The sequence below is a fragment of the Saccoglossus kowalevskii genome, chromosome 2 (genome assembly GCF_978046115.1).
Source record: "Saccoglossus kowalevskii chromosome 2, keSacKowa6.1, whole genome shotgun sequence".
NCBI lineage: Eukaryota > Metazoa > Hemichordata > Enteropneusta > Harrimaniidae > Saccoglossus > Saccoglossus kowalevskii.
This window is the reverse complement of record NC_140642.1, coordinates 25,522,611-25,550,491: the sequence shown is the minus strand read 5'-3', so window position 1 is coordinate 25,550,491 and position 27,881 is coordinate 25,522,611. Positions and strand designations below refer to the sequence as shown.

Sequence of the window (27,881 nt, the reverse complement as noted above, 5' to 3'; positions counted from 1 at the left end):
ACTATCACAGAAAAGTTAATTTTAAATTAGCACTATTACAATTTTATTTCCATACATCGATAAATAATCTATGCAAAACGACACAGATAGAGTATAAAATCCCCCTAAAATGTATCGCTAACTCCTTTACGGCAATAGCCTCAGTCTCGTACGGGAACATCCAACATGGCGTCCAAAAAAGGTATTTTGGATCACTCTTTTTGTGTAACCGATCCTACAAAACATGAGAAAGGATTTACAGTCTACAAGGTGACTTACAGGGTAAGCATAAGTGTTTAAGTTAACATTGTGTAATTTTTTGTTGAATTCACTAATAACTGTATAGGAAACTGCGCGACTTGTTTCTTACCGGACGGGGTGGATATCGAGTCGAACTTTCACCGCTATTCATGGCACTATTCGAAAATATTTCTTTTGATATTTGGGTTTTTCTGCACAGAAGATTCAAAACACTACAATCGCTAACCGTGTAAAATTTTAAAATATGCAACGCAATTGTAAACCAGCTTGGTTGCGTGTTTAAGTCAAAATAATATCAGTGACCCGGCCCACTCAGTTCATTAGAAGGAAGCAAGAGATCCCGGCACCAAAACCAACCCGGCACCACAATGTACGAGAGAACCCGGCACCAAACGAAACGGCACCAATTTGAACGGACACGCATTTGTGTTGGATTTATGTCGATTTAACAAACATTTTTTTTATTTGCAGATATACACATACTTTTAACCGAAAATACAATTTATTAATACACATATATATTTTGCAGTTTGACTATTTTTAGTTTTACTTAAAGTAAAACAAACACTAAATTAGTATTAAAAACATGTATTCCAAATGAACACAAACTTTAAAAAAAATAAAAGAAAACATGATAATCAGTTACTAAATTTATTACACAAATTATTTAATTTTACTAAAAAATAATATAAAATATATATATTAATATATAAAAAATCAGTTTGGTTCAAGACTATTGCCTGTCAACCTATTTCAAATTACCCCCAGCCCCCGTCTTTATAATGGTATATCCAAACATGAACGTCCATTTACATACACGCACTGACTGAATATCAGAGTAGATACAGTCGCCCGAATCGTGTCTTCTACTCATCAAATTACACGAAAATGAAAATTTCTTTTCTACCATTCAAGTGACAGTGACTTGTACAGTAAGATTAGGTTCATTCACTCAAGTGCCAGGATTGTTCTGGTGCCGGGATCATTTTGGTGCCGGGTTCTCTCGTATTCCATTAGAATACTTTGAAATTACAGCGATAGCAAAATTTTCATGAATATAATCATAGGGTCAATGATACAACGTTGATTGATGCAACTGAAGATTGGCAGCCAGTTAAACGTCAGTTGTTCATAGTAAATATATGTTTTGACTTGGATAATTCATCTAATCATACACCTTTTTATAAATAGTTCTCTTTTTAAGGTCTATGATCTAGTTCATGCGTTACTGCTTACAGTTAGCCAGCGCGTGTGAAAAAAGGGGAAGTTGTAAAAAAAAGCTTTTTTGCCTTTATAGTACTTTTACATACATGTACCTTGCATGAATAAAGGATGCAAATGCTTCTGGTTGGTACACATACTCTGTATTTAAATGTAAACATCAATATCAATTTCAAGGTGTTACCAATTGTATGATTTTGAATTCATTACAATTAAATTCATACCAGTAAATTCCAATTAGGTGTCAATATTAAGATAAATTTCTATAAAGTCACCAGAGAAGTTCAATAACGAATGCTGTTTTTAACTTAACCTACATTTATACATGATTATTTTCTCTTTTCTTAGATTACACAAAAAAATGATCCTGAGAATATTACCGAGGTGAGTTATCATTTTAACAACATATCTGTACCTGGATAAATAAAAAATATATTAAAATTACAATCCTGTGTGTGTCCATAATTCTGTGGAACTGCAAATATGAAATGTCTGTAACTACCCCCCCCCCCCAAAAAAAAAACAACAACAACAAATAAACATGTATTATGAATACAATTTTTTTTCAGCTTGTTATATGGAAAAGGTACAATGACTTTAAGAAGTTACACAAAGCATTACAAACGCTTCATTTTAACTTGAGAAGGCCAGAGAAATTTCCAGAGTTTGCTAGAGCAAAGTTTTTTGGTGAGTTTTTTGAGTTTTTATTTTTTGTTCATTTACAAGTAAAGGAATCTGAAATGTGTGTATCACTGATCCTATTACTTTTTCCTGTGTATCATTTGCATTTCCTGGTTGAAAGGATATTTAGATAATCAAAAACTATTTATAGCATACTTGGATAGAAGATCTTAGTTTGGTGGTTATAATGTACATTTGTTATTTGTCTCCATGCAATATATGACACACTTATTTCTGAACCTACTTCTAACATCTTCCAAGAGATTATGAAATGCAGTCATTGGTATGTTGTTTCCCTTTGTCTTTACAGGGCGATTTGATGATCAAGTCATTGATGAAAGAAGATTAAGTGCTTTAAGACTATTGAATTTTTCCTCCAGATTTCAACCTCTTCTAAACTGTAAAGCTTTTAAAATGTTTTTTGAGGTAAGACTATTTCTGTGGATAGGGAATTGACAGCTAAATTAGAATAACAAACTATCGATCACTTGACTACGGTACTCTGTTTCTTGCAATATTTGTACTAATAATAAAATAATAATTACTTTATTGAAATCATATTCTTAATTTGGTTCAGTGTTCCTGCAAAGTCAATTTGACGCACATGCATTTTTTGACTAATCATACTCACTCCCTGGCGGTACATTGACATAACATGTTGGCACTGTGGTAATAGAAACTACTAAAACTAAATACTACTAAACATTTTAATGTTTCGCAAAGGCAAAACAGATATATGGTAAATACTTGAAACAGATGTACGATGTTCCTGTATGTATCTTTGTTAGTCCCCGTTCGGACGGAGTCCGAAAACGGGGACTTATGTTTTGCCCTGTGTGCGTCCGTCCGTGCGTCCGTGCGTCCGTGCGTCCGTGATCACCTGTATCTCGAACATGCATGGACCGATTATGTTCAAACTTCACTCATACATCACACATTATATGGGACATATGCACATGCATTTTTTTCATGATCCGATTAACGATAGCCGAATAGCGGCCATTTTAAGGCCGAAAATGCATCAAAATGGCACATTTTCACCATTCCGGACCCGGATCTCAGTTATGCATGGACGGATTTCGTTCAAATTTGGTACATACATTAAACATAATAGGACCTTGATGCACGTCATTTTTTTTTTCGGATCAAGTTCGAAATAGCCGACTGGCGGCCATTTTGTTTTAAAGAATTCAGTTCTGGATCCGTATCAGAGACATGTCTGGATTGATCAAGTTCAAACTTCACACACACAAGGTACATCATGTCACAAATATGTATGTGCATTTGTATCATGATCCCATTAACGATAGCCAAATGGCGGCCGCTTTAAGGCCGAAAATGCATTGAAATCGCACATTTTCACCATTCCGGACCCAGATCTCAGTTATGCATGGACGGATTTCATTCAAATTTGGTACATACATTAAACATAATAGGACCTTGATGCACGTCATTTTTTTTTTCAGATCAAGTTCGAAATGGCCGACTGGCGGCCATTTTGTTTTAAAGAATTCAGTTCTGGATCCGTATCCGAGACATGTCTGGATTGATCAAGTTCAAACTTCACACACACAAGGTACATCATGTCACAAATATGTATGTGCATTTGTTTCATGATCCCATTAACGATAGCCAAATGGCGGCCGCTTTAAGGCCGAAAATGCATTGAAATCGCACATTTTCACCATTCCGGACCCAGATCTCAGTTATGCATGGACGGATTTCATTCAAATTTGGTACATACATTAAACATAATAGGACCTTGATGCACGTCATTTTTTTTTTCAGATCAAGTTCGAAATGGCCGACTGGCGGCCATTTTGTTTTAAAGAATTCAGTTCTGGATCCGTATCCGAGACATGTCTGGATTGATCAAGTTCAAACTTCACACACACAAGGTACATCATGTCACAAATATGTATGTGCATTTGTTTCATGATCCCATTAACGATAGCCAAATGGCGGCCGCTTTAAGGCCGAAAATGCATTGAAATCGCACATTTTCACCATTCCGGACCCAGATCTCAGTTATGCATGGACGGATTTCATTCAAATTTGGTACATACATTAAACATAATAGGACCTTGATGCACGTCATTTTTTTTTTCAGATCAAGTTCGAAATGGCCGACTGGCGGCCATTTTGTTTTAAAGAATTCAGTTCTGGATCCGTATCCGAGACATGTCTGGATTGATCAAGTTCAAACTTCACACACACAAGGTACATCATGTCACAAATATGTATGTGCATTTGTTTCATGATCCCATTAACGATAGCCAAATGGCGGCCGCTATAAGGCCGAAAATGCATTGAAATCGCACATTTTCACCATTCCGAACCCGGATCTCAGTTATGCATGGACGGATTTTGTTCAAATTCGGTACTTACATTAAACATAATAGGACCTTGATGCACGTCATTTTTTTTTTCGGATCAAGTTCGAAATGGCCGACTGGCGGCCATTTTCTTAAAGAATTCAGTTCTGGATCCGTATCCAAGACATGTCTGGATTGATCAAGTTCAAACTTCACACACACACATGGTGCATCATGCCACAAATAGATATGTGCATTTGTTTCATGATCCGCTTAGCAATAGCTGAATGATGGCCATTTTAAGGCCGAAAATGCATTAAAATCACGTATTTTCACAATTCCAGAACCGGATCTCAGTCATGCATGCATGGATTTTGTTCAGATTTAGTACAATGTGTTGTACATATGCAGGTGCATTTCGGTCATGATCTGCTTTGAATGTATATGTCACTCAAATATGAACGGAACGGGGACGTGTCATTGACAATGACTTGTTTGACTCATTATTTTGTTGTTTTCACCAGGGAGCAGATGTTGTGAATGCAGACCATGAGAAAAAACTACTACCATCACCTACAATTCAACCGGAACCTCTATTACCCTCACAATTAACAAAAAGTCTTGCACCTGATGACTCCTCAACCAGAGCTTCTAGTCAGGCTAGTTCCACTGAAAACATTGAAGAAAGTGGAGAACATGATGAACCTGGTGTAACTCTAGGTGGAGTATGGTTACATAGGCAAGCACAAGAAGACACTATAAGTTGTAGTACTGCTACTGATGATGATGATCATACAACATTCACTGATGAGGACTCTGTACCTTCTACTCCTCTTCCTCGAGTTGAAAATGTTTCATTCTTTGATCCCTTTGCTCCTAATAAAGGTAGTTAATTTTCTGTTTTTGTAAGCATGTATTATAATAATTTTGATCAATTTTGTAAATAAATAATAAATCAGATTGATTTTTTTTACTACAAACTTGTCAATCATTCAGTAGGTGTTTTTTGCTGAATGATAGGGTTGATGAAAAGACTTTTTTGTCCAATTTTAAAACTATGTTCAACGGAGCACTTGATATTTCTATCTTATTATCTTCCCTACTTGTTCGAAAAACAAGGTGTATTTTATATTGCATGTCATTAATATGTCAGTACATGGAAGTTTGAAAGTGACATCACCACCAAATCAATAATTACTTTGCACATAAAACACATAGAAGCATTGGGATTTGTCATAGAACACTTGTTGTTGGATTGACTGGGTAGCTTTTGTGTGGGCTTCATTATTTTTGCTACAAATACTGAGTGTCACACTTTTATGTTAATTTATTTATGTAACTTTACCAACATGCACACAGAAGTACAAGATGTATATGTATAGCTTCATTTAATAAAGTATTGTTATGTTAAATTTGTTTTATGTGATTGTCTTAAAGGCAAGTGTGGGTGTTAGGAACTGATCTAATTGTTGGCCATTTTTATAAATTTTAATTCATATTTTCATTTCATTTTTTTTTCACAGATTCCATTGCAACACCCACCCTTGCCCCAAGTAAAAGTTGGTTGTTTCAAGCTATGGATGCATGTGCTGAGTTGGAACAGAAATCACATCAGTCGGAACATTGTCATCATGGTGATGATAATGATGATGATGATGATAATAGTGCTGGAATTAAAATCAAATTTCCCAAAGCTTTCGAAGTCACTGAAGATGATGAGACTGAGAGTTTTGATACTCCAAGTGAAGATTTGAGTACAAGTGATTATTCATCTTTGACTCTAACACAGGAATTATTAGCTGAACATGACAAGTTAGATAAGGACAAACGTCCAGTGTCAGCCGCTAAAGTCTATCTCGATAGCATAAGAAATCAAAATAAACTTTCAACAGAAAAATTATCAAATACCACCGACTCTGATCGGGATAGTAAATATAGCACCCCTAGAAAAACTGTTGATCAACTTACAATTCAGAAAAGGTCAAGAAGCTTATCAGAACAGTCTAATGAAAGTGTTTCTAACATGGACTTAGGGGGTAAAGATGATTATTTATTTCAAGCAGCCAATCAGATTGGTTTAGCATTAGAGAATGAAGCCAATGGTTGTTATGAGGCAGCCTTTACTTATTACAAAGTGGGAGTCAATATACTACTAAAAGGAGTTGTAGGTAAGTCACATTTCAATCATTGTATGTTTCAAAAGTACTAAAAAACACAATTGTCGAGAAAAAAGAACACAAGCGAAAAACAAAAATTGCCTTGTATAGTAGACAATTTAAAATGACTGATCCCAAAACATGTCACACAGAGATGTCTAGTGAGTAACTATTTTCTACTGCTTATCACTAACAAATCAAAGAATGCAGGTAAATTGTATTACCGTACCAGTACCCCACACAGTCTAGCACATATTCACTTTGAATACCGATAGTACCGGTAATACCAAAACTGTCTAGTTTTGATGTGTAATTTTTTTTATTTTGACTGTGGTTTTGCGATTATTTTTTTCGTAATTATTACAATTTCATTAAGTATTGTGAACATCGAAACTAGAATCACAAGTTTTGGTAATACTGTTCTGTGTTATGTTTTCTGAATACCTGCTGGACATAGTTCTTTGGTAATGAAATTCACTTACCTTTGATTTGCAAAACATAAGCAGTAGAAATGGTTACTTAACACTGATCACTGCATGACGTACATTACCTATAACTCATGATGTTGTTTTCCCCCCAACTATATTCAGCAATACATGTATTTTTTTTCTTGATGGTTTGTTCATGTGCTTAAGTGCCCTCTCTATAGTAAATGTTACTCAATGACCAGCAATGATCCAGAATTTGCAAACAGGGAGACGTTCCCCAAGTCTCAGTGGCAGGTTCTTATTTTCATTCTGACTCAAGTTCATCATCATACTTATTAATCATGTTTGTAATATTGGGAAGTCTTGTCACATCGTCTCCTATTATCAAATCAGACAAAGACAAGTCATGCAGATACTATGCAATAGACCATTTTCCGTTCACTGCGAGAATCACGCGTTATGCATGAAATCGAACGAAAAAACAGGACAAACAAAGGTCATAGCGTCGTAGTCGCATCAAACATTGCATGGGATTCGACAAACGCGAAAGTATTTTGGGGACATTTCCATGCTTAATAATGTGCTGTCCACATTTGATGATAGGCAATTTCGATTAAGTAAGGGTATTCGGAAGCAATATTTCTCTGTCAAAGATCGGCTGGTCAATGTAAGCTACGAAATAAAGAAATTCTCGTTCAATATCAAATCGTTCGTTTTTTGCGGCAGACGTTCGACGCGCGTCTTTCATGCATCTCGCGAGATCTCGCAATTGTACGGAAAATCACCTATTACCTATCAGTAACCAATAATGAATTGCATTTTATCTATACTTGGGGTTTCAAAACATTTTCAACACTGCTGTTTGCAGTTGAAGCATCAGTTAGGGTTTTGTACAGCGAAAGTTCTGGAAACAACAATCAGCATAAAAAAACATTACTGATTGCTAGGTCAGGTGGTCTATGGAAATCACCATTAAAATGTACAGAAATGGGTTGCTAGCGTAAAAACCCAGCTTCGTCATTACTAGCCACTTTAATTCTCACGTTCACAACAACAATAAACAAGAAATTACCAAAGTTGTGAAAAAATAGTCCTAGAAAACTGATCAAAAAAAGGTTCTGGAATTTTATCTTATCTGTTAAATAAATAATAATATATTATATACCATATATTTTGGGAAATAATTTATGACCACTAATTCAGATTGCATTTGATCTTCATTATCTTACTTTACTTGTTAGTTGATAGTAACAAATCCAGAAGAGAAGCTGTGAGACGCAAAACTGCACACTATCTGATGAAAGCTGAGGATATTTATAACAAAAATTTATCAGCTGAGGCCGCATATGCTAAACGATGGGAGGTATGTACATATATATATTATCTTATCAGTACAGTCTTTCACTATGGAAAAAAAAATATTCAGCCTCTTAGGGGTTGTACTTTTCTAACCATCTCCCCTCCCAAAGTTTTTAATGGTCAAACCCTTATTCACCACGAAATGAATGATGATTTAATATCACATGGCAGTTTTTATAGTTTGTCTTCATATCTACCATGATTTAAGTCAATAGGAATCATTGTAATAATTAATGTTCTATGTTTTCATTACAGAGCCAGTCTATTCCTATAGAGTTTGATCCTGGTACAGCTTATCTTAGAGGTGCTATTGAAGAATTGAAAAGTCATAAAGTTCTTGGAGTCATTGATAATGTCATGTTAGTTTTGGATATGGCATCCTATTGTACATTTATTGTTAAGGTAAGAAATATATTTTGTTATTTATTTATTTATTTATTTATATATACCGGTACTACCTGTACAATTTCTATCTTTAATGTTGTTTTGTTTTTGGTGAAATAAATTTCATTCATTCATTCATTCATTCATTCATTCATTCATTCATTCATTCATTCATTCATTCATATCCTTTATTGAGAGTATAAATTTCATGGCCGTTTTCAGGCGACTTGCTTGCAAGATAATCTTTGTTGATTGGTGTAATTGACTGAAATGTAGAATAAAATCACAGCTATAATATTAATAGTCACATATCCAATTTGGGACCATTATTTGACAGGGACTTGATGGAAGCTGTTGACACTAGCTAGGCTTGAATAGTGCAGATCCTTTACAGGCTTATAAGCCAGTCAAAGAAATCGGCATCTCAGACACTTTTTTTGGGAAGTCAAAACTAGGCAAGATAGATTACAATATAGGATGGGAGAGGAATTATGAGAAAGAAGGGTGGAAAACTGATTGCACTGTTGAGAACTGAATGTGTAAAAAAAAAAAAGAAAAAAGAACACAGTAATGAGATGAACATTCAGAAAATAATTGATATGGATGTAATAAGGTATGTAGGGTGGACAAGTGGAGCTCTAGGGACATTCTATAACCATTGCCCCCCCCCCCCCCCCCCCCCCCGCCTATTTTGTTACCTGGTCTATTGTTATTATAATGTTATTATAAATTCTTCATCAGTTTTTAGAGACCCTGGTGAAATGTTCATGCTAACGAGTTTGGTAATTTTCTCTTAACTTGTAAAATATGTAAGAATTTGTTTCTCACTAATTAAAATTGGTTTACAAATGTACATGTACATTCTAGACATAAATAAATAAATGAATGAATTATGTGCATGTGTCAATCATGTACACAGACTTTGATGTATTTACGTGCAATGCATTCTTAGAGATAAATACAGTTCAGATAAAATCTGAATGTTCAATTTTGTTTGCAGGTTTTACATAAGTGTGCCATGCCCAGCCAAAGTAGAGCCAATAAAATACCAACCAACTGCCCGTACATGGTACATCTTCATAAATACTATGAAACGGAAACATCCATATACCTCGTCTTGGAACATGCAACTGGAGGAAAATTGTGGACCTATGCTGCTGCTTATTTCCACAGTGAAGAAGAGAAGGCCCCGCTTGCCAATAGTTTGGAAAGAAGTGTGGGAAGTAAAGGATCCAGACGATCCAGAGGAAATAGTACATCTAGCAGTAAAGATCTTCGAGGCATTGTGGACACTGCAATAGACAACGATGTGTTTGATAGTTCAACTGAGAGTCCACTAAACTCTGACAGCTCGCAACTTGATGAGGTAGAATCTCAGATCTTGCAGGTTATTCCAGAATTCGAGAATAAGGTGGACAGTGCTGATGAAAGAAATCATGTTAAAGAGTCCCCACCGAATGATCCTGATTTGATAGCTCCAGCGGAACCTGTCAGTAGCTATGTTGACTTATTTCAAAATTACAATACTGTGATTGAAGATGAAGGACATAAACTGAATAACGATTTAGATGAAATTGATGACACTCCAGATCCAATTACTGACTTAATTAAAGTCAGCAGTCAATATGATACAGAATTGTTTGATGATGGGGATCCAGTACCCTCTACTCCTGAAAAACCAATTACTAAAAGTACACCGGAATCTGAAATGGATTTCTCATCCATTGCACATGATATCAAAGACAAAGAGCCTTCAATTAATCTATTTAGTATTGATAGTATTGAGAGCCCTAATGATTACTTACCTTTGGAATCTCCTAGAATGGTGTTCAGTTTTGGTTCTGAGCAAGACAGTGGAATACTGACATCGGGAAGCACACCCATAATAACGACAGTCACAGAGGAATCCATTGAAGAGGACTTTGACTCATTTTGTACCTCAGATAATCAGGAGATTCACAAAGAACCAGAAGATCTCACTAAACAGGAACCTACTAATGAAGTGATTAATTCTAATGCTATTAATGAATCAGAGAATGTAGTGCATGAACATGGCTCTGTAAAGTGCAAGAATGATAGTGATGTAGGGAAGCAAAGTGACAATGACATTGATGAAGAGAAAATACGTGGCAAGAAAACTTCAGATTTATCGTTTATAGTGGGTGATGATGATGATGATGATGATGATGATGATGATGATGATGATGATGAATTGGATAGGTCAAATGATTATGAAAGTAATAAAGTTGAAATCCCTCAGATGGCTGATGCACAAGAAAATTCTGCTGATAATTCTGTGCTTAATAATATTCTACCAAATGTACCTACAGGAGACAGGGATTTAAACATAATTGTGAATCCATTGATTGGTGAGAAAGACCCAAATGTTGAATCGAATTTCTCTATAGCAGAAGTGGGTTCGCATCCACCTCCAGTTACTACAATGGTGAGTATTGATGAGGATTCTGATGGTAATAAAACATCAGTAAATGTTATCAAAGAATTTCCCGGTTCAGAAACTTCTAGTCCAATACATTCACCAAGCGCCCTGCTTCCAAGCAATAAACATGAATTGACACCAGAGACTGAAAACTCTCCTTCTGTAAGAACTAGTCCCAGACCAATGGGCATCGGCGAGGGAATGATGCAAGGAATTAAAGATCTCATCTCTAGAGCATCATCTTCTAATTTACAAAATCTTATTACGGGGAAATCTTCAAAAGAGGCTGATAATAACCCTTCTCTACAGAGGAGGCCAGGCAGTGATAAGACACTGAAATCTCACACTCAGAGTACAGAGGATAGAAAAAATAATTCTATGAAAAAATCTGTTTCTGCAGATGGTTGTAGAAACAGATCATTATCTGCCTTGTTTGCTCAGTTAGATGTTGCGGCCAAGACTACTAAACACATGACGCTACCTGAATCTTGTGTTAGGATGTGGGCGGCTGAAATTGTCACAGCTCTATCATTGTTGCATAGTATGGATATACTCTGCAAGTAAGTATGAACAGATTATAAGTTTCACACCACAATTAGAATACACATTAGAGTCGCATAGTCATTCATAAATGTAATCCTCTTTTGCAAGAGATGATACTAAAACAAGAAAATAGAATTTTAGTCAAAGCCAGCTGGATTTGAAAAGGTGGACTGATACATTCAGAGTGAGTGATCAGCTGGGTCAACTACTGTAAAATTAATTTAATTTGGAATTAATTTTCGCTGAAAAGACTTTTTGGCTGTTTTGTATGGAATTTATTTTCACTGCTTTTTGACGAGTTAAATGTAAAGTATAGGAAAAAAGGAATATTCGCTGGGATTTTATTTTCACTGAATCATTCCTTAAGCAAAAATAGCAAAAATTAATTCCAAGCAAAAATAAAGTATTCTACAATATTATAATACTGATACCTGTGAAACTGTCTATTTTGAGGACATTTAACATCTTGGTGATGATGATGTTTACTAACCCTTCTCCAGTGTTGGCAAGTCAATACAAGTTTTGTCACACATTCTGTCGTTAGTTGAAAATTCACACAGAAATTATAGATTTCTGGAAAACATTGTTCAAAGTGGTTTAAATTTGCTAAACGAAAACTGAAAAAATATTGTGATTAATTATTTGTTAACGTGTATAGATTATTATGGTTAGATAAATTTTTATCTTAATATTTTATCACATTGTAAAAGGAGAGTGCCCACAGTGCCCACAGTACCCTAAAACCTTTAGACCTGTTACGACTGTTGTGGACACACTATCAAGTAGAACTTTGTCTTTTCAGAGATCTGCGACCAGATAACATTCTGTTAGCTGAACGAGGACATATCAGGATAAGTTACTTCAGTGAGTGGAAGTGGGTGGAACCTTCTCTTGATCCATGTGCCATTGAACTACTGTACGCTGCACCGGAAGTGTCTGGTATCTTTCCCTTAACACCAGCCTGTGACTGGTGGAGTCTTGGTGCTTTGTTGTTTGAAATGTTGATTGGAAAGGTTGGTATCAGTTATGATTTTATCTTCATGTTTTTATGTAGCACATGTGTTTAAATGGTAAATGCGTGTGGTCAAAAAACATCGTGAAATAAATGTAATTTTTGGTTTTAGTGTACCCCCCCCCCCCCCCCCCCCCGGTACTTGTGCTAGAGGTGTGACTTTTTTTTAAGCCTCTGCTTTCTTGCTTTGACTATTTTTTGTGCTAAACCCAAGGGTGAACCAGTCTTCCAAACCAAATTTTGTGTGTTCAACTAATGCATGGGCCAGTTTTTGTAAGAATAATACATGTATCTGACCTTTTTTTAGTTTTTTTTTTGAGCGAAAAGTGATATTTTTAACTTATTTTCAATATTGGGAACTGCTCTACATAGATTGGTGGTCTCATTTCAGATCAATTTGTTGATGTGTATTATTACAATTATCTGATTGTTTCTATTGTTTGCTTCTAGTCGTTATATGCCTGCCATCTAAGTGGTATTAATTCTCACACACAACTGAACATACCAGACCATGTATCACCTGAAGCAAGGTCATTACTGGTGCAGGTGAGTAAATGTACTGTTACTCAGAATTTAATGGCATTCATGAAGAAACAGTTTTGCAAAAGTCACTCACACTGTGTCCCCAGGAAATTTTCACTGACTCCCAAACTTCGCTAAAATTTGTATCTCATTTAAAATTAAAGCAGTACCACATGGTATTTATACATTAACAGATCTACTATAAAGTACACGACAAATAGGGGATTTTTCGTACAATTGCGAGATCTCGCGAGATGCATGAAAGATGCACGTCGAACGTCTGCCGCAAAAATCGACTATTAAACCGATCTTCGACAGGGGAATATTGCTTCCGAATCCCCTTACTTAATCATAAAATGTGGACAGCACATTATTAAGCATAAAAATGTCCCCGAAAATACTTTCGCGTTTGTCGAATCCCACGCGATGTTTGACGCGACTACGACGCTATGACCTTTGTTTGTCCTGTTTTTACATTGGATTTCACGCATAACCTGTGATTCTCGCAGTGAACGTGTCGCACCTCTCGTTTCTTTCCTCTGCTGTTGGTGTAGGGCCAGCTAGCTCTGGGACCCCACTGGTGAGAGTATACGATAGAATTTTATCTTCAGGGGCGATTCGTGGTGTCACGAGTCGGTATTCAAAAATGCTTTGATGGGTTGAGGTGATGACTCAAAACAGATACAGGACAGCACAGGAAGCAATAGGCTGACAACAAAATCTCAGTTACAAGTCAACATGAGCATTTAATAAATAAGGCAAAATATCAACAAAATGTGTTAAATTTCATACACAATAGTACACAAACATTGTATAAAAATGCACAGCAAAACTCAGCTCATAGCTAGATACTATGCAGCAGTCAATAATAACTATGTTGGCAATATAATATAACAATATAACAACTATCCAAGTTCAATATCACCGTAAATGCACTTCAACAAGCCTTGCACTGCTATAAGTACATAACACAGGTGACAATATAATGAGAAATACACACTAAAGATACACAATAAATTGGCTATATTCAATAATATCAATGTAGGCAAGGTACACATAAATAGGCTATGTTCAGACTAGTAAACTTGTCACACTTGAATGAAATACAATTACTTTTGTGTCAATAAATAAAGAAAATCACACTTTAGAATAGCGTGCAACCTGTTGCCACTCACTCACACAAACGCATAGTCTTGCTATGTATAATGTCAGCTGGCTAAAAGTAGAATCGATAAACGCAAAAGGAAATTCGCGCGGCACAGAAATATATTAAGAGAAACCCAACTAAACACAAATGGGTAAAATTTCCTCAAATACTGTCACCACCTAACACAAGTGACCCCAAATATTAGTACAACGTCTAAATGCAAGCAATAAGAAACAACAAACTGACATTTGAGCTAACAAGACACTGACGTCTCTCACGCGCATACACAGATACACACAGTGACAAATAAAAAAGGGGAAACAACCCAAGAAAAGTCTGAATAAACAGAAATAAGTGCACTGATAAATAACTCACAAGTCAATGTTCACTATTCGGTCTTTAGCTGCTTTTCCACGTCAGAACACATAAACGGCGATTTCCTGGGGGATTTCTGTCACAGCGAGGCAAAACAACAATATGCGGCACCACAGGAACAGCAAGATTTCACACACTAGACTTCATACACACGTACTTTACATACGTTGCGCTGTATTACAACCAAGTCCGACTCAATTTCCTACAAGCACTTGTCGCAAACAATACAAATCATGTACTGCGCAGTGTTCGTGTCACGATAAGCCTGTCCAACACTCACTCTTCCCCACAGCCTTTCCGTTGCTTCCCGTCCTTCCACTGTTTTTTGTACCCGTTCCCCCGTCCTCGCGCTGTTTCTCCTGTTTCCTCCTCCTCGCGATGTTCGTTCCTTCATTCTCGCGCTGTTCGTCCCTCTCGCTAAGTTCTGATCTAGCGTTGAAGCGTACTCAGCCCATTGCTATGCGCGAGTCACATCATTCATAACAACTTTGTACAGATTCCACTGTTTCCTACGAGGTTCGCCATGATCACATGACAGTGTTCTAGAAGTAAACAACCGATGATGGGCGAGACCATTCATGAAAACGGGGGATGTCACTATCACACAAGGTTGAGCACAGCATACAAACTTACAAACAATGTGGCAACAACTTACACAATCTCACAACAAGGGACAGGAAGCGACTGTTGCCCCAAAGTTTACAAGAGAAAACTATGGGTGCGACACTCTCCTCCTCCAAACCCAAGGTCGTCCCCGACCGCATTAATCTTTGACAAAAAAAGTCAAAGACCATCGATCGACAACTCTCACAGAGAAAACAACTTTGTTCTTCATCACCACTATCTTCTCATTTTGCCATTGACTAGTTATCTTCATGTCAACTTCATCTTCACACTGACGGCTAGACCTTTTGACTTAATTATATCAAAAAACTAACAATATCTCCCCAACAGAAGCTAATTTACATACAACAAAAATGCAAATATCAACACCATATACTTCCAAGTGTGCTAAATTTGGTATTTTAAAGTAAAAGGAACTGGGACCCCCTTCTTCATCTTGCTTCTCCGAAGTTCCACTTCCATCTACTTCCAGAACATCCTTTATCCCATCTACTTCCAGAACATCCTTTATCCTCTTCTCTCACATAAAGAGCAGATGCCAAACGACAACTATGGTGTCTCAACTAGAAGCATGATGAGAGCCTTAGCCTTTGACTCACTGAGTAGTGACACCAAACCACTGACTCACTTGCGACAATACATTCCTATGACTAGATTCCAACACTGGCACATGCATGATGGATTCAGTTGCGCTTGGAACTACATCTCCAACTTTGGTCTTACGACATGCCTCCAATTCAGACATCAGCTTACAAACTTGCTTCTTACAGTCCTCAAGTTCACCTTTAATAACCGCATATTTCTCTGTCTCAGATGGCTTCGGCGCACCATCACACCGCTGTGTACTGGCTATAAACTCATCATACCCATATCTCACAGGTGGTCTAGGTGCTCTCTTTGATCTCCTCACACTCTGACCCACAAATGGTACATCACTGGCTAAATCTCCATCAGGTGCAGGTTCTTCAGCAGTGGGCTCCTCCCTACTACCACTTGACTGGATCAGACCAATCTCCTCAGTTTCACATGACAATGGTTCAGACTCGGCCATACCTCTACAAGCTTCAGATTCTGCCAGCGGGATTTGTCCTTCTGCTGCTTTATTGGGATAGTTCTCCCGGGCATGCACTCTATTTGGAACCACCACCCACTCGACTGAGTCAGAATCAGTTTCATCTCCATCACTAGAACTGCTGTCTTTCTGCCTTGAGCGGGTTCTCACTACTCTTTGCCTGGGTAACTTCTGTTTTGACTGACGCATGGGTCTATCAGGATACTGAACTGGCAAGGAGTGACACGGGAGCAACATATTACGATGTAGAGTTCTATAGTTACCACTACCCTCGGGTCGCAGTTCATACACAGGAATGTTTGGACTTGTCTGTCTAATGACTATGTAGGGTTCTTTCTCCCATCGGTCTGCAATCTTATGTTTTCCTCGCACCGACAAATTCCTGACCAAGACCCTATCTCCTGGTTCCAAATCAGCTGTTCTTGTGTGTTTATCATATCGCTTCTTATGTTGAGCTGCTTTCTTGTCTGCATGCCCAGATGCTAACTTGTATGCCTCTGCCAGACGCTTGCGTAGATGGACAGCATACTCTGCAGCGCTCTCTACAGCATCCTCCTTAGTCTCAAGCCCCAGGTACACATCAACAGGCAATTTGGGGTGCCTCCCATACATCAAAAAATATGGAGAGTACCCTGTAGCATCACTTCTCGTGCAATTGTAGGCATGCACAACTGGTCCAACATGTTGCCTCCAATTCTGTTTCTGTTCCTCAGTAAGTGAGCCTAACATTCCAAGCAATGTCTGATTGAATCGCTCACACTGTCCATTCCCTTGCGGATGATAAGGTGTTGTCCGAGACTTGACAACACCTGTCATTTCACACAGATGGCGTATCACTCCACTTTCAAAGTTGCGACCTTGATCTGAATGAAGCCTAGCCGGGAAACCATAGTGATTCATAAAATGATCTACAAGGGCTTCTGCAGTGACCTTTGCTGTCTGATTTCTTGTGGGGATAGCTAATGCATATCTAGTGAAGTGGTCAGTTGCAACCAATATATCTTTATATCCCCCTTTAGATGCTTCAAGTGTAAGATAGTCAATGCACAACAACTCCAGTGGCCGTGTAGTTTTGATACTAACCAATGGAACCTTGGTTCTCCCCTCAGCAGTCACCTTGCGTCTGATACAGTTGTCACAGGACTGTACTTTCTTTACTACATCACCTGCCATCTTTGGCCAATAAAACCTGGCTCTCATCAACTCAAGTGTCCTGTCTTGTCCCAGATGCCCAACATCATCATGCAGTGCTTCAAGGGCAGTGCCGCGAAACCTTTTTGGCAAGAACAACTGATACATCATATGGCCGTCAGCATCTTTCCTCTGTCTGTACAGAACGCCCTTCCTCACACACAGTCGACTCCACTCCTTGAGGGCATCTAGCACCTCAACAGACTCAGTTTCGCGTTCCCTCTTGTTGGGTTTATGTCCTCTCAGAAAAAACTCATGCACTCTTCCAACGACTGGATCCTTTAATTGCTCTTCTCGCCACATCTCAGGTGTCATTTCTGGAAGGGTCCCTTGACATACGTCAACACTTGGTTCACCTAGTGCCAAAGGCACAGCCGTTGATGCAGCACCAATCACCTCTACACAGGGAATTGTGTCAGCCATTTGAGCTCGACAAACAGCTGATACTTCTTCAGATGTCATGACTTCATTATCACGTTTTGTAGGTGGGCACCAGTCTAACCAATGAGGTTTCTCCTTCCTGTCTGTTGAGTACCCCTGCTGCGGTCGACGTGACAAGGCATCAGCATCACAATTCAATTTTCCTGGTCTGTACTCAAGTGTGAAATCATGCTCTGCAAGACGCGCCAACCACCGATGCCCTGTGGCATCCAAACGTGCTGATGTCAGGATGTAGGTCAGCGGATTGTTGTCTGTGACCACTTTGAATTTGTTTCCATACAACACATCCCTAAATTTATCACTGACTGCCCATTTCAGTGCTAAAAACTCCAGCTTGTGAGCTGGATAATTCTTTTCACTCTTGGAAAGCCCCCTGCTGGCATATGCCACTACTCTCTTCACTCCGTCATGGTCTTGATACAGGGCCGCACCCAGCCCTATTTGACTAGCATCTGTGTGCAACTCAAATGGTTTCTCGTAGTCAATATAGGCCAACACTGGCGGTGTTGTTAGACGATCAATCAATATTTCAAAAGCAGCTTGACATTCCGCAGTCCATTTGAACTCAGGAAGTTCTTTTCTGCCACAATATTTCTTCTTATTGTTCTTTCTTACATACAAACCCACGGTCAGTTCATTCAGTGGTTTTGCTATCTTTGCAAAATCCTTTACATAGCGACGATAATACCCAGCAACTCCCAAGAAAGTCTTCACTTCCTTGGCACTTCGTGGAACTGGCCACATACGCAGGGCTTCTGTTTTGGCAGGGTCTGTGCGTACTCCATCTTTAGAAACAATGTGTCCTAAGTATCTCACTTCCTGTCTGAAGAACTGGCACTTTTTGGCAGTGACCTTCAACCCATTGTCACGCAGCTTCTTCAGCACTTCTCCTAGCCTCTCAAGGTTTTCACGAAATGAAACAGAGTAGACAATCACATCATCCTGATAAACCAAACAGGTCTTAATGGCTAAGTCGCCTAGACATCTCTCCATAACTCTCTGAAATGAGCTGGCACTACCAGAGAGCCCCATAGGAAGCCTATTGCACTCATAGTGACCAACTGGTGTCACAAAAGCAGTCTTCTCTATGTCACGTTCATCCATGCTCATTTGCCAGTACCCACTCTTCAAGTCTATGGTTGAGAACCACTCTGCTCCCTTCAATGCGTCCATGCTTTCCTCTATTCTGGGCAGTGCATAGGCATCTCGGATGGTTTTCGAGTTCAATTTGCGATAGTCGATGCAGAGTCGCTTACTCCCATCCTTCTTCGCAACCAACACAATGGGAGCAGCATAAGGGCTGTTTGATTCTCTGATGATTCCACCATCTAGCATCCCCTGGAGGATTCTCTTTAGCTCACTGTACATTGAAGGTGGCACCCTCCTGTGTCTCTCTCTAACTGGAATATCATCAGTAAGACGTATCTGATGTTTCACTAAATCACACTTGCCTAGATCATTTTCATGCTTAGAGAAAGAATCAACATGATCTCTGAAAAAGTTCTCAGCCATCTTCAACTCGTGCTCATCAATAGGTGCACCATGCAGATCAAACTGGACTCCATCTATTTCTAAACAATGTGGTTCATTGTCAGCAAAATCTGTCCCAGAAAAATGTGACTTCTCCCCAGTACTGCTCACTTCAATCACTGCGGTTGCTCTCCCAATCACACATCCTGGCTTGACAGTGATACTTTTCAGTGAAGTGTTAGATATTCTCACTGGAACCCTTGACTTCTTTCCCTCACATTCCAACACAGCTACTGCAGGCTCTGCTTCTATGGGCGCCCATGAGTTTCCAGTTGGCTCTACAGCCACCACATATCTGTCCCTTCTAGTGCCACCTTTAACCTTGCCCCATATGATTTGGCAGTCACCAGGACGAATCATCACTGGCTTGTTTATATCAGCCCTCACTTCTCCTACTTGACCTTTCGGCCCTAGGAACTTGTCTCGTGCATCCAAGTCACGCTGCACCAGTCTAGCCGCTGTTGACCTCATGTATCTAGCAGCACCACTGTATCCATGACCACTGCCACTGTTTTCATATGAGCGGTGACATTGATCTAAAACATTTGTGCCAATGGTCACAGGAGTCTTTAGAGTGTAGTCATTGTCTGGCACAACGAGAGCTACTGCATCATGATTCTCTGTTCTACCAAACACCCTAGCTGGAAACTTGACAGTCACCTCAATGTGCCCCAGAAAAGGTACTTCTTGGCCACCAGCACCAGTAACAATAAAATCCTCCTCCATTCTCAGCATTGGGCAAGACTTAAGGTGCTCCTTATAAAAACGTTGCCCAACTGTTGTCACTTGTGAACCAGTGTCCATCAAACATTTGCTTTGTTTGCCCTCAATAAAGACAGTCTCCTCACGGGCAGATCCAACCATTCTGTTCCACACCACAGACTGCAGCATCATTGGCTTGCCTCCATTTTGAGCCATGTGTGCATCTTCTGAAGAACAAGGTTTTGCATTGGGCTTCCCAGACCTCCTGTGTCCTCTAGATATTCTACTTGTTGCACAGCGAGAACCTGATCTCCCACCAGACCCATCCTTCTCTTTGTCCTTTCTTTCAGGGCAGTTTCTGGCTATGTGGCCAAATTTATCACACTCACGGCACTGTATGTTCCGTTTATCACTCTTTATCTTGCGTGGACAATCTCTTGAGTAGTGTCCAACCTCTCCACACGAGTAGCATGCATTGCCTCGAGGCTTGGTGTCAGCGCCTCTGATTGGTTGCTCTTTGTCTGCAACCTCACACTGCTTCAGTCGGGTTTCAACTGCCTCAATGCGAGCCACCAATGACTCAAGTGGTGTCAGCACTTTCTGTAATGCTTTGACATGTGCAGAACCAGCTGGACTATCCTCATCGCACACATCCTCACCAGACAATTGTTGCGATTTGGCACCAATCAAACGCTTTGGCTTGGCCAAAGCCTGAACCTGTTCTCTCACTTCTTGCTCAGCTTCTCGGGTCACACGCAACAACTCATCATAAGTGCTGGCCCCATGATAGCCATGGCGAGCTATGGACTTCACTTTTGCATCAGAAATGTTGCGCCAGAACACTGTTCTCAATGTCTTGTCTAACTGACTAGAGTCAATGCCACCCCGCTTCCTAACAGTCTCCAATGCAAGTTCCAATCGGTTCCCATACTCAACTATGGATTCACTCTCCTTCTGCTGACTGTTACTGTAGAACTGGGCCAGCAGGGTCTCTCCAGTCTCAACAGCGCCAAACCTGCCTTCTAACTTCGCTATGATCTCATCAGCGGTTACACCCATGTCCATATACATCACCAATCGAGCTGCACTACCATGTAGAGAGGCTCGAATAGCTTGTAGCACTATCTCTGGAACCTGCCAGTTTGTTTCCCGCAGTAGTTGAGCTTCATACTTCCATACCTCAAAGACTACATCTCCTTTTCGACCAGGGTCACCTGAGAATGAAGACAACCTAGGCCTCTGCTGCACATATGTCGGCCTAGTCCACTCACGCTTACCATAGTGCTCAGGTTGAACTTCTGGTGCTCTCACAGGAAGGCTATCACCAAACCCTCTACTCCTGATCTTGCCTGCATTGTCCATCTGGACACCACGTTCAGACAGGAACAGGTTCTCTGACTCTCGCTGACGCAGTCGCTCATTACTCTCTCTCAGCTCCTGTACCAACTTACGTGACCGCTCAATCTCTTCTTCTAACTCACGTTGATGAGCCACAGTATGCAACTCAGACACTCCTGAAGCAGGAGTTCCATCAAGTTTAGAAACTTCGTCATCACTGCCACTAGAAGCCATGTCTACTGATTGCTGAACCACTGGTTACTGAGCCAAAAAAACAAGCCGCAAGGGACCACAATTGAAACCTCCACTGTACAAAGTATATCACAAATCAAAGCGTCACCGACACGTACTTCGTAATCGTAACACGCTTTCCCACGTTGGGCGCCACTGTCGCACCTCTCGTTTCTTTCCTCTGCTGTTGGTGTAGGGCCAGCTTCAGGGGCGATTCGTGGTGTCACGAGTCGGTATTCAAAAATGCTTTGATGGGTTGAGGTGATGACTCAAAACAGATACAGGACAGCACAGGAAGCAATAGGCTGACAACAAAATCTCAGTTACAAGTCAACATGAGCATTTAATAAATAAGGCAAAATATCAACAAAATGTGTTAAATTTCATACACAATAGTACACAAACATTGTATAAAAATGCACAGCAAAACTCAGCTCATAGCTAGATACTATGCAGCAGTCAATAATAACTATGTTGGCAATATAATATAACAATATAACAACTATCCAAGTTCAATATCACCGTAAATGCACTTCAACAAGCCTTGCACTGCTATAAGTACATAACACAGGTGACAATATAATGAGAAATACACACTAAAGATACACAATAAATTGGCTATATTCAATAATATCAATGTAGGCAAGGTACACATAAATAGGCTATGTTCAGACTAGTAAACTTGTCACACTTGAATGAAATACAATTACTTTTGTGTCAATAAATAAAGAAAATCACACTATTTAGAATAGCGTGCAACCTGTTGCCACTCACTCACACAAACGCATAGTCTTGCTATGTATAATGTCAGCTGGCTAAAAGTAGAATCGATAAACGCAAAAGGAAATTCGCGCGGCACAGAAATATATTAAGAGAAACCCAACTAAACACAAATGGGTAAAATTTCCTCAAATACTGTCACCACCTAACACAAGTGACCCCAAATATTAGTACAACGTCTAAATGCAAGCAATAAGAAACAACAAACTGACATTTGAGCTAACAAGACACTGACGTCTCTCACGCGCATACACAGATACACACAGTGACAAATAAAAAAGGGGAAACAACCCAAGAAAAGTCTGAATAAACAGAAATAAGTGCACTGATAAATAACTCACAAGTCAATGTTCACTATTCGGTCTTTAGCTGCTTTTCCACGTCAGAACACATAAACGGCGATTTCCTGGGGGATTTCTGTCACAGCGAGGCAAAACAACAATATGCGGCACCACAGGAACAGCAAGATTTCACACACTAGACTTCATACACACGTACTTTACATACGTTGCGCTGTATTACAACCAAGTCCGACTCAATTTCCTACAAGCACTTGTCGCAAACAATACAAATCATGTACTGCGCAGTGTTCGTGTCACGATAAGCCTGTCCAACACTCACTCTTCCCCACAGCCTTTCCGTTGCTTCCCGTCCTTCCACTGTTTTTTGTACCCGTTCCCCCGTCCTCGCGCTGTTTCTCCTGTTTCCTCCTCCTCGCGATGTTCGTTCCTTCATTCTCGCGCTGTTCGTCCCTCTCGCTAAGTTCTGATCTAGCGTTGAAGCGTACTCAGCCCATTGCTATGCGCGAGTCACATCATTCATAACAACTTTGTACAGATTCCACTGTTTCCTACGAGGTTCGCCATGATCACATGACAGTGTTCTAGAAGTAAACAACCGATGATGGGCGAGACCATTCATGAAAACGGGGGATGTCACTATCACACAAGGTTGAGCACAGCATACAAACTTACAAACAATGTGGCAACAACTTACACAATCTCACAACAAGGGACAGGAAGCGACTGTTGCCCCAAAGTTTACAAGAGAAAACTATGGGTGCGACAAACGGAAAATGGTCTATTAAATACTAGCCAAAATGTCATTGATCCAATGAATGCCAAATTAAAATATTATCACCTTTCACAAAATGTTTTACCTTGTATCTTGGTATGTGAGGGGAAAATATCTCCGTCATAAAACTTTTTCTTGTGGTTACAAAAACAGTTATAATTCAATTTGGATATTATATCAACTAGTTATGATTGATTTTGGTTCGTGCTTTATGTATATTTTTTAATTTAACTTAAAATTGTCTTCTTGTGGTTGCAATAACGCTTTATTTTTTTCTCTATTAGCTTTTACAGCATAATGTATCTGAGCGACTTGGATCTGGTATTTCAGGAGTAGAGGAGATCAAATCACATCCATTTTTCTTTGGTGTTGATTGGAATAAGCTGAAAGGCTGAACGCTCTTTCCAACAATGGTGTGAAACTAATCTTGTTGAGAGGAAGCGAGATGTGGTGTCAGCTCCATACTTATTTACAAGGTGCTCAGTATTGGATGTTCTTGTGTCATGAGAGCTGTACAACAGTGTTTGCCTTTGCTCATAGCTTTTAACCTTTTGCCATTTACTCAAAAGCGTTTTGAAGTTTAAATAGAATTTACGATAAAATGTGTGCGCATAAAGGACTCATTTTTAAAAATGTACAAGTGCAATATTTGAATATAAAGGATAATTTCAACAATGTTTATTTCCTGTTTTGACTCTACCGTACAGGTAATACAAAAGTATGAACGTGACTTGTGTAATATTTCATTGTGACAAAATAATGCATATTGCACAAGTATTGGATTGACTTCATCAGAAAGTTTTGTTCGTTTTATGAATCTTGGCAAGAATCATATAATTGAATCTTGTATTTATGGTACATTACTATAAATATACACTGACATACAGTTTACATATGATCAAATATTCAAGACATATTTATTAAGATCGAAAACTGATGTGTTATTATATATTGGATGTCTTTGTAATCTACATGTACATACAATGCAGCTGGCACCTCAGTGTGGCAGTCCTGAAAGCCAGCAAACAACTCAAAATCTGCTGCAGCAATACTATACCACACAAAGGGCCACTTAGATGTAATAGGTCATGTAGGGCATTATTCAGTGTATTCAACCTTTCTTTTTTTGTCTATCAGTTTGAAATTGACCATTGACCAATCCAACAATTGTCATGATCTCTTGGGTAAAGATGCTACAGGCCAAGTTATGTCCAGTACCCCTATATGAACTAAGACAAAATGCTTAAGTTTATGTGGTCTTGCAAAACAGGTTTTATACTGGTCCTGGGTTCCATTAGGCATTGTAGTGAAATTATCATATTCAAAATCTGCAGAACATCTGAAGGATTGCTAATTCATTAGTCTTCCTTGGTTTTTCTTAAACCGTAAAGAACTACTTATGGAACAATACTTGCAAAGCAAGCTGTATTAATAATAAAACAGAGAAACTTTTGGATAATCATATATTGGTCCTTTATCACATCTTCCAATAGTCTGAGGATGTAACTGTTGGTTCCATGGTACAGCAGCCACTATGCTCATGAGTAAAATAGTATAAATAAAACCTGATGAAAGCTGTGGCCAGAGGGCTCTATATAGAAAAGCCAACAAGTTGGCCATTCCACAGAGTACATGTTCATTTTTTTTTATCCTTGAGAAGGGATGTGAGCAAAATATCAATTGGACCTGCTTGACCTCTGCATAGCAAAAAAATAAACTATTTTTTTTTTTTGCCCCAAAGTCCCCTGTTTTCTCTCCACAATAGCAGGACAGTTCAAATGCTTTATAATATGTCTGGTTGGTTTGTTGGCTTCAAATTGAGAGAGGGAAGGGGCATAGAGAGAATGACTTTTAAATTGAACCTGGTGTCAGAAAAGTCTAGAATTTTATGACACACCCCCTCCCTCAAAACAACATATAGAGCGAGTAATACTGTGCATGGCAACACCTTGCCATACACCAATCTTTGATATGACCTGCATGTAGTAGTCTTATCCTGGAGTTTGGTTGCTGCACACCTCCCAACAGGCGCAGAAAATCTAAAGCACCTACCCCTTTGGTTTTTCTCAATGCTGGTATCGAACTCCCTCTCTTTGATGATCTACTAGGTGGGGAAACTTTCTGTTGGCAAATACAGCACCATTACTGTTTAATAACAGTAATAGGGATGCATAGGAGCTTGCATATTACTAAACACTACCAATTTTTATGACAAATGCAATTAAATGCTTTGAAATTTAACATTCAGGATGCCAATATTTTATTATATAATAACCAGACTCCAATTTCAAAAGATTACGTTGCAAGCTAAAATACAAAATGACAATTACTTGATTGAGCTTATTTCCTTTTAGTGTATTGGTTACACCTGTCACAGGACATTGTACGCACATATATATAAAAAAAAAACAAGATGTAACTGGAAATCTGTGAATGTTACATGTACCTTGAAACCAGTAAAATTATTCAATGTTAGCTTTGTTGTAACTCGTCAATAATGATCCTTATGCTACCAATTATGTTAAGAGCAAATTTGGTGTTATTAGTCCCCATTTTGCATTCTGATACATAAATACATGAACAGGGACCATGCATTACAAACAGCAGTTTTGTGGCCATTTTGTTTTTATTTCTATGCTTATTTCTTGCTAATGTATCACCTGATTCAGTCCATTACTATACTCATGGCTAATACCGTAGGATGTGTTATTTTGTGATTTGTCAAATCAGTCATTGTAAATGTGCATTTTTTGAAATGGGGTGAACCATTGTCAGAATGAATGTATAATGAAAATGTTAGGATCCTGGGCGTTAACTTTAAAAGCAGTTTTGCAATTATTGCTATAAAGATATTGTTTTGTGGTTCAAGCACATTAGAATTAGCTAATTAACATTGTACCATAGAAATATGGTACATGTACTGAACATTTTGCTAGCAACTGTTTTTCTACCCCCACCCCAATCATTTCTCTACCTTGAATAATTTCCATGGTAATATTATTGATTCATATCTAAGAGTTTGAGGACTGCTGTGAACAAGTAGTTAACTTTATGAGTGGAAATTCCTAACAGGTAAAGACTGTTGAAGTTTTGAGAAAAATGGAATTCCTGAATCCAAACCACAGGTACAAATGTAGTTAGTTTATACTAATTTTTGTTGAGACAAATGTCACATTTTCTGAAACAGCTGGTCAAGATTCCTTGTGACCTGACATTTCGCGAGTAGCAAACCAATCAAAACTAGGGTAGATTTTTTAGCACCTTTGAACAATCCTTTCTGCAGAGTTTACTTGACAGAATGTTTGGGGCCTACTTCTAAAAATGCAAAACTCCTGTGGCCAATTTGACCATGACTTGCATAATTAAAACTAGTGTGAATGCTCAATATATGTAATCATTGTTTCATACAAGAAATTTATCTCCCTTGGGCAGTTGAATGGCGAGTATAAGCCTAGACTCCAATACATCCACCGTCAGGTTGGCATTAACCATCCAGTCAAAAGCAGTTTGCAAATGAGTATACAGGCACATACTGTAAAGGGGTTAATTATTCACTGGGTTTTAATTTAGCTTATTTCGCTGACTGGAAAATGCGCTAAATTAAAACAGTGAATATGTAAAATTTAGCATAGAACACATTATCTAAATGACGAAACCGTGAATTTAAAACCCACTGAATATGCCTGAAATGGTAAATCAGTGAAATTTAAACCCAGTGAAAATTAGTCATTTTACAGTATTTATGACCCATAGTCTAGTTTGTACATACAAGTAGACCTAATCATTTCATCAAGTAAGTGGTTCTACCTAGAAGTTCATGACCAACAAATTTCACTAGTTTATGTTAAAAGTGGACTGGAAAATTGCTGTCTGGTTTCTTTTGTGCACACAATTTGTTCATAGGCATGCATGTGCAGATTTCATTTCAGATGCTGATGTATTGAGAGACTTTGAAAAAAAAAAACTATGAATAGACTTGTGAATTCTGTCTGGAGGGTAGGGCGATGTGTAGTCAGTCTGTGTACGAGTTCCCAAGATAATGTGCTGATAAAAGTAGTGTAGACGGCCAATTGGT

At 38.7% G+C, this 27,881-nt stretch overlaps 1 protein-coding gene across 1 annotated transcript; it reads left to right on the top strand.

Moving 5' to 3' along the window:
* The first annotated feature begins 151 nt into the window (after positions 1-151).
* LOC100371127 (inactive ribosomal protein S6 kinase delta-1-like) lies at positions 152-24,481 on the top strand. Its single transcript, XM_006821435.3, has 12 exons — positions 152-261; positions 1,810-1,845; positions 2,031-2,148; positions 2,453-2,568; positions 4,982-5,342; positions 5,981-6,625; positions 8,283-8,404; positions 8,656-8,802; positions 9,785-11,784; positions 12,570-12,780; positions 13,230-13,325; positions 24,091-24,481. The coding sequence occupies exons 1-12, from the start codon at positions 166-168 to the stop codon at positions 24,199-24,201; spliced, it is 4,059 nt and encodes a 1,352-aa protein (XP_006821498.2). The 5' UTR covers positions 152-165; the 3' UTR covers positions 24,202-24,481.
* Positions 24,482-27,881: the final 3,400 nt, after the last annotated feature.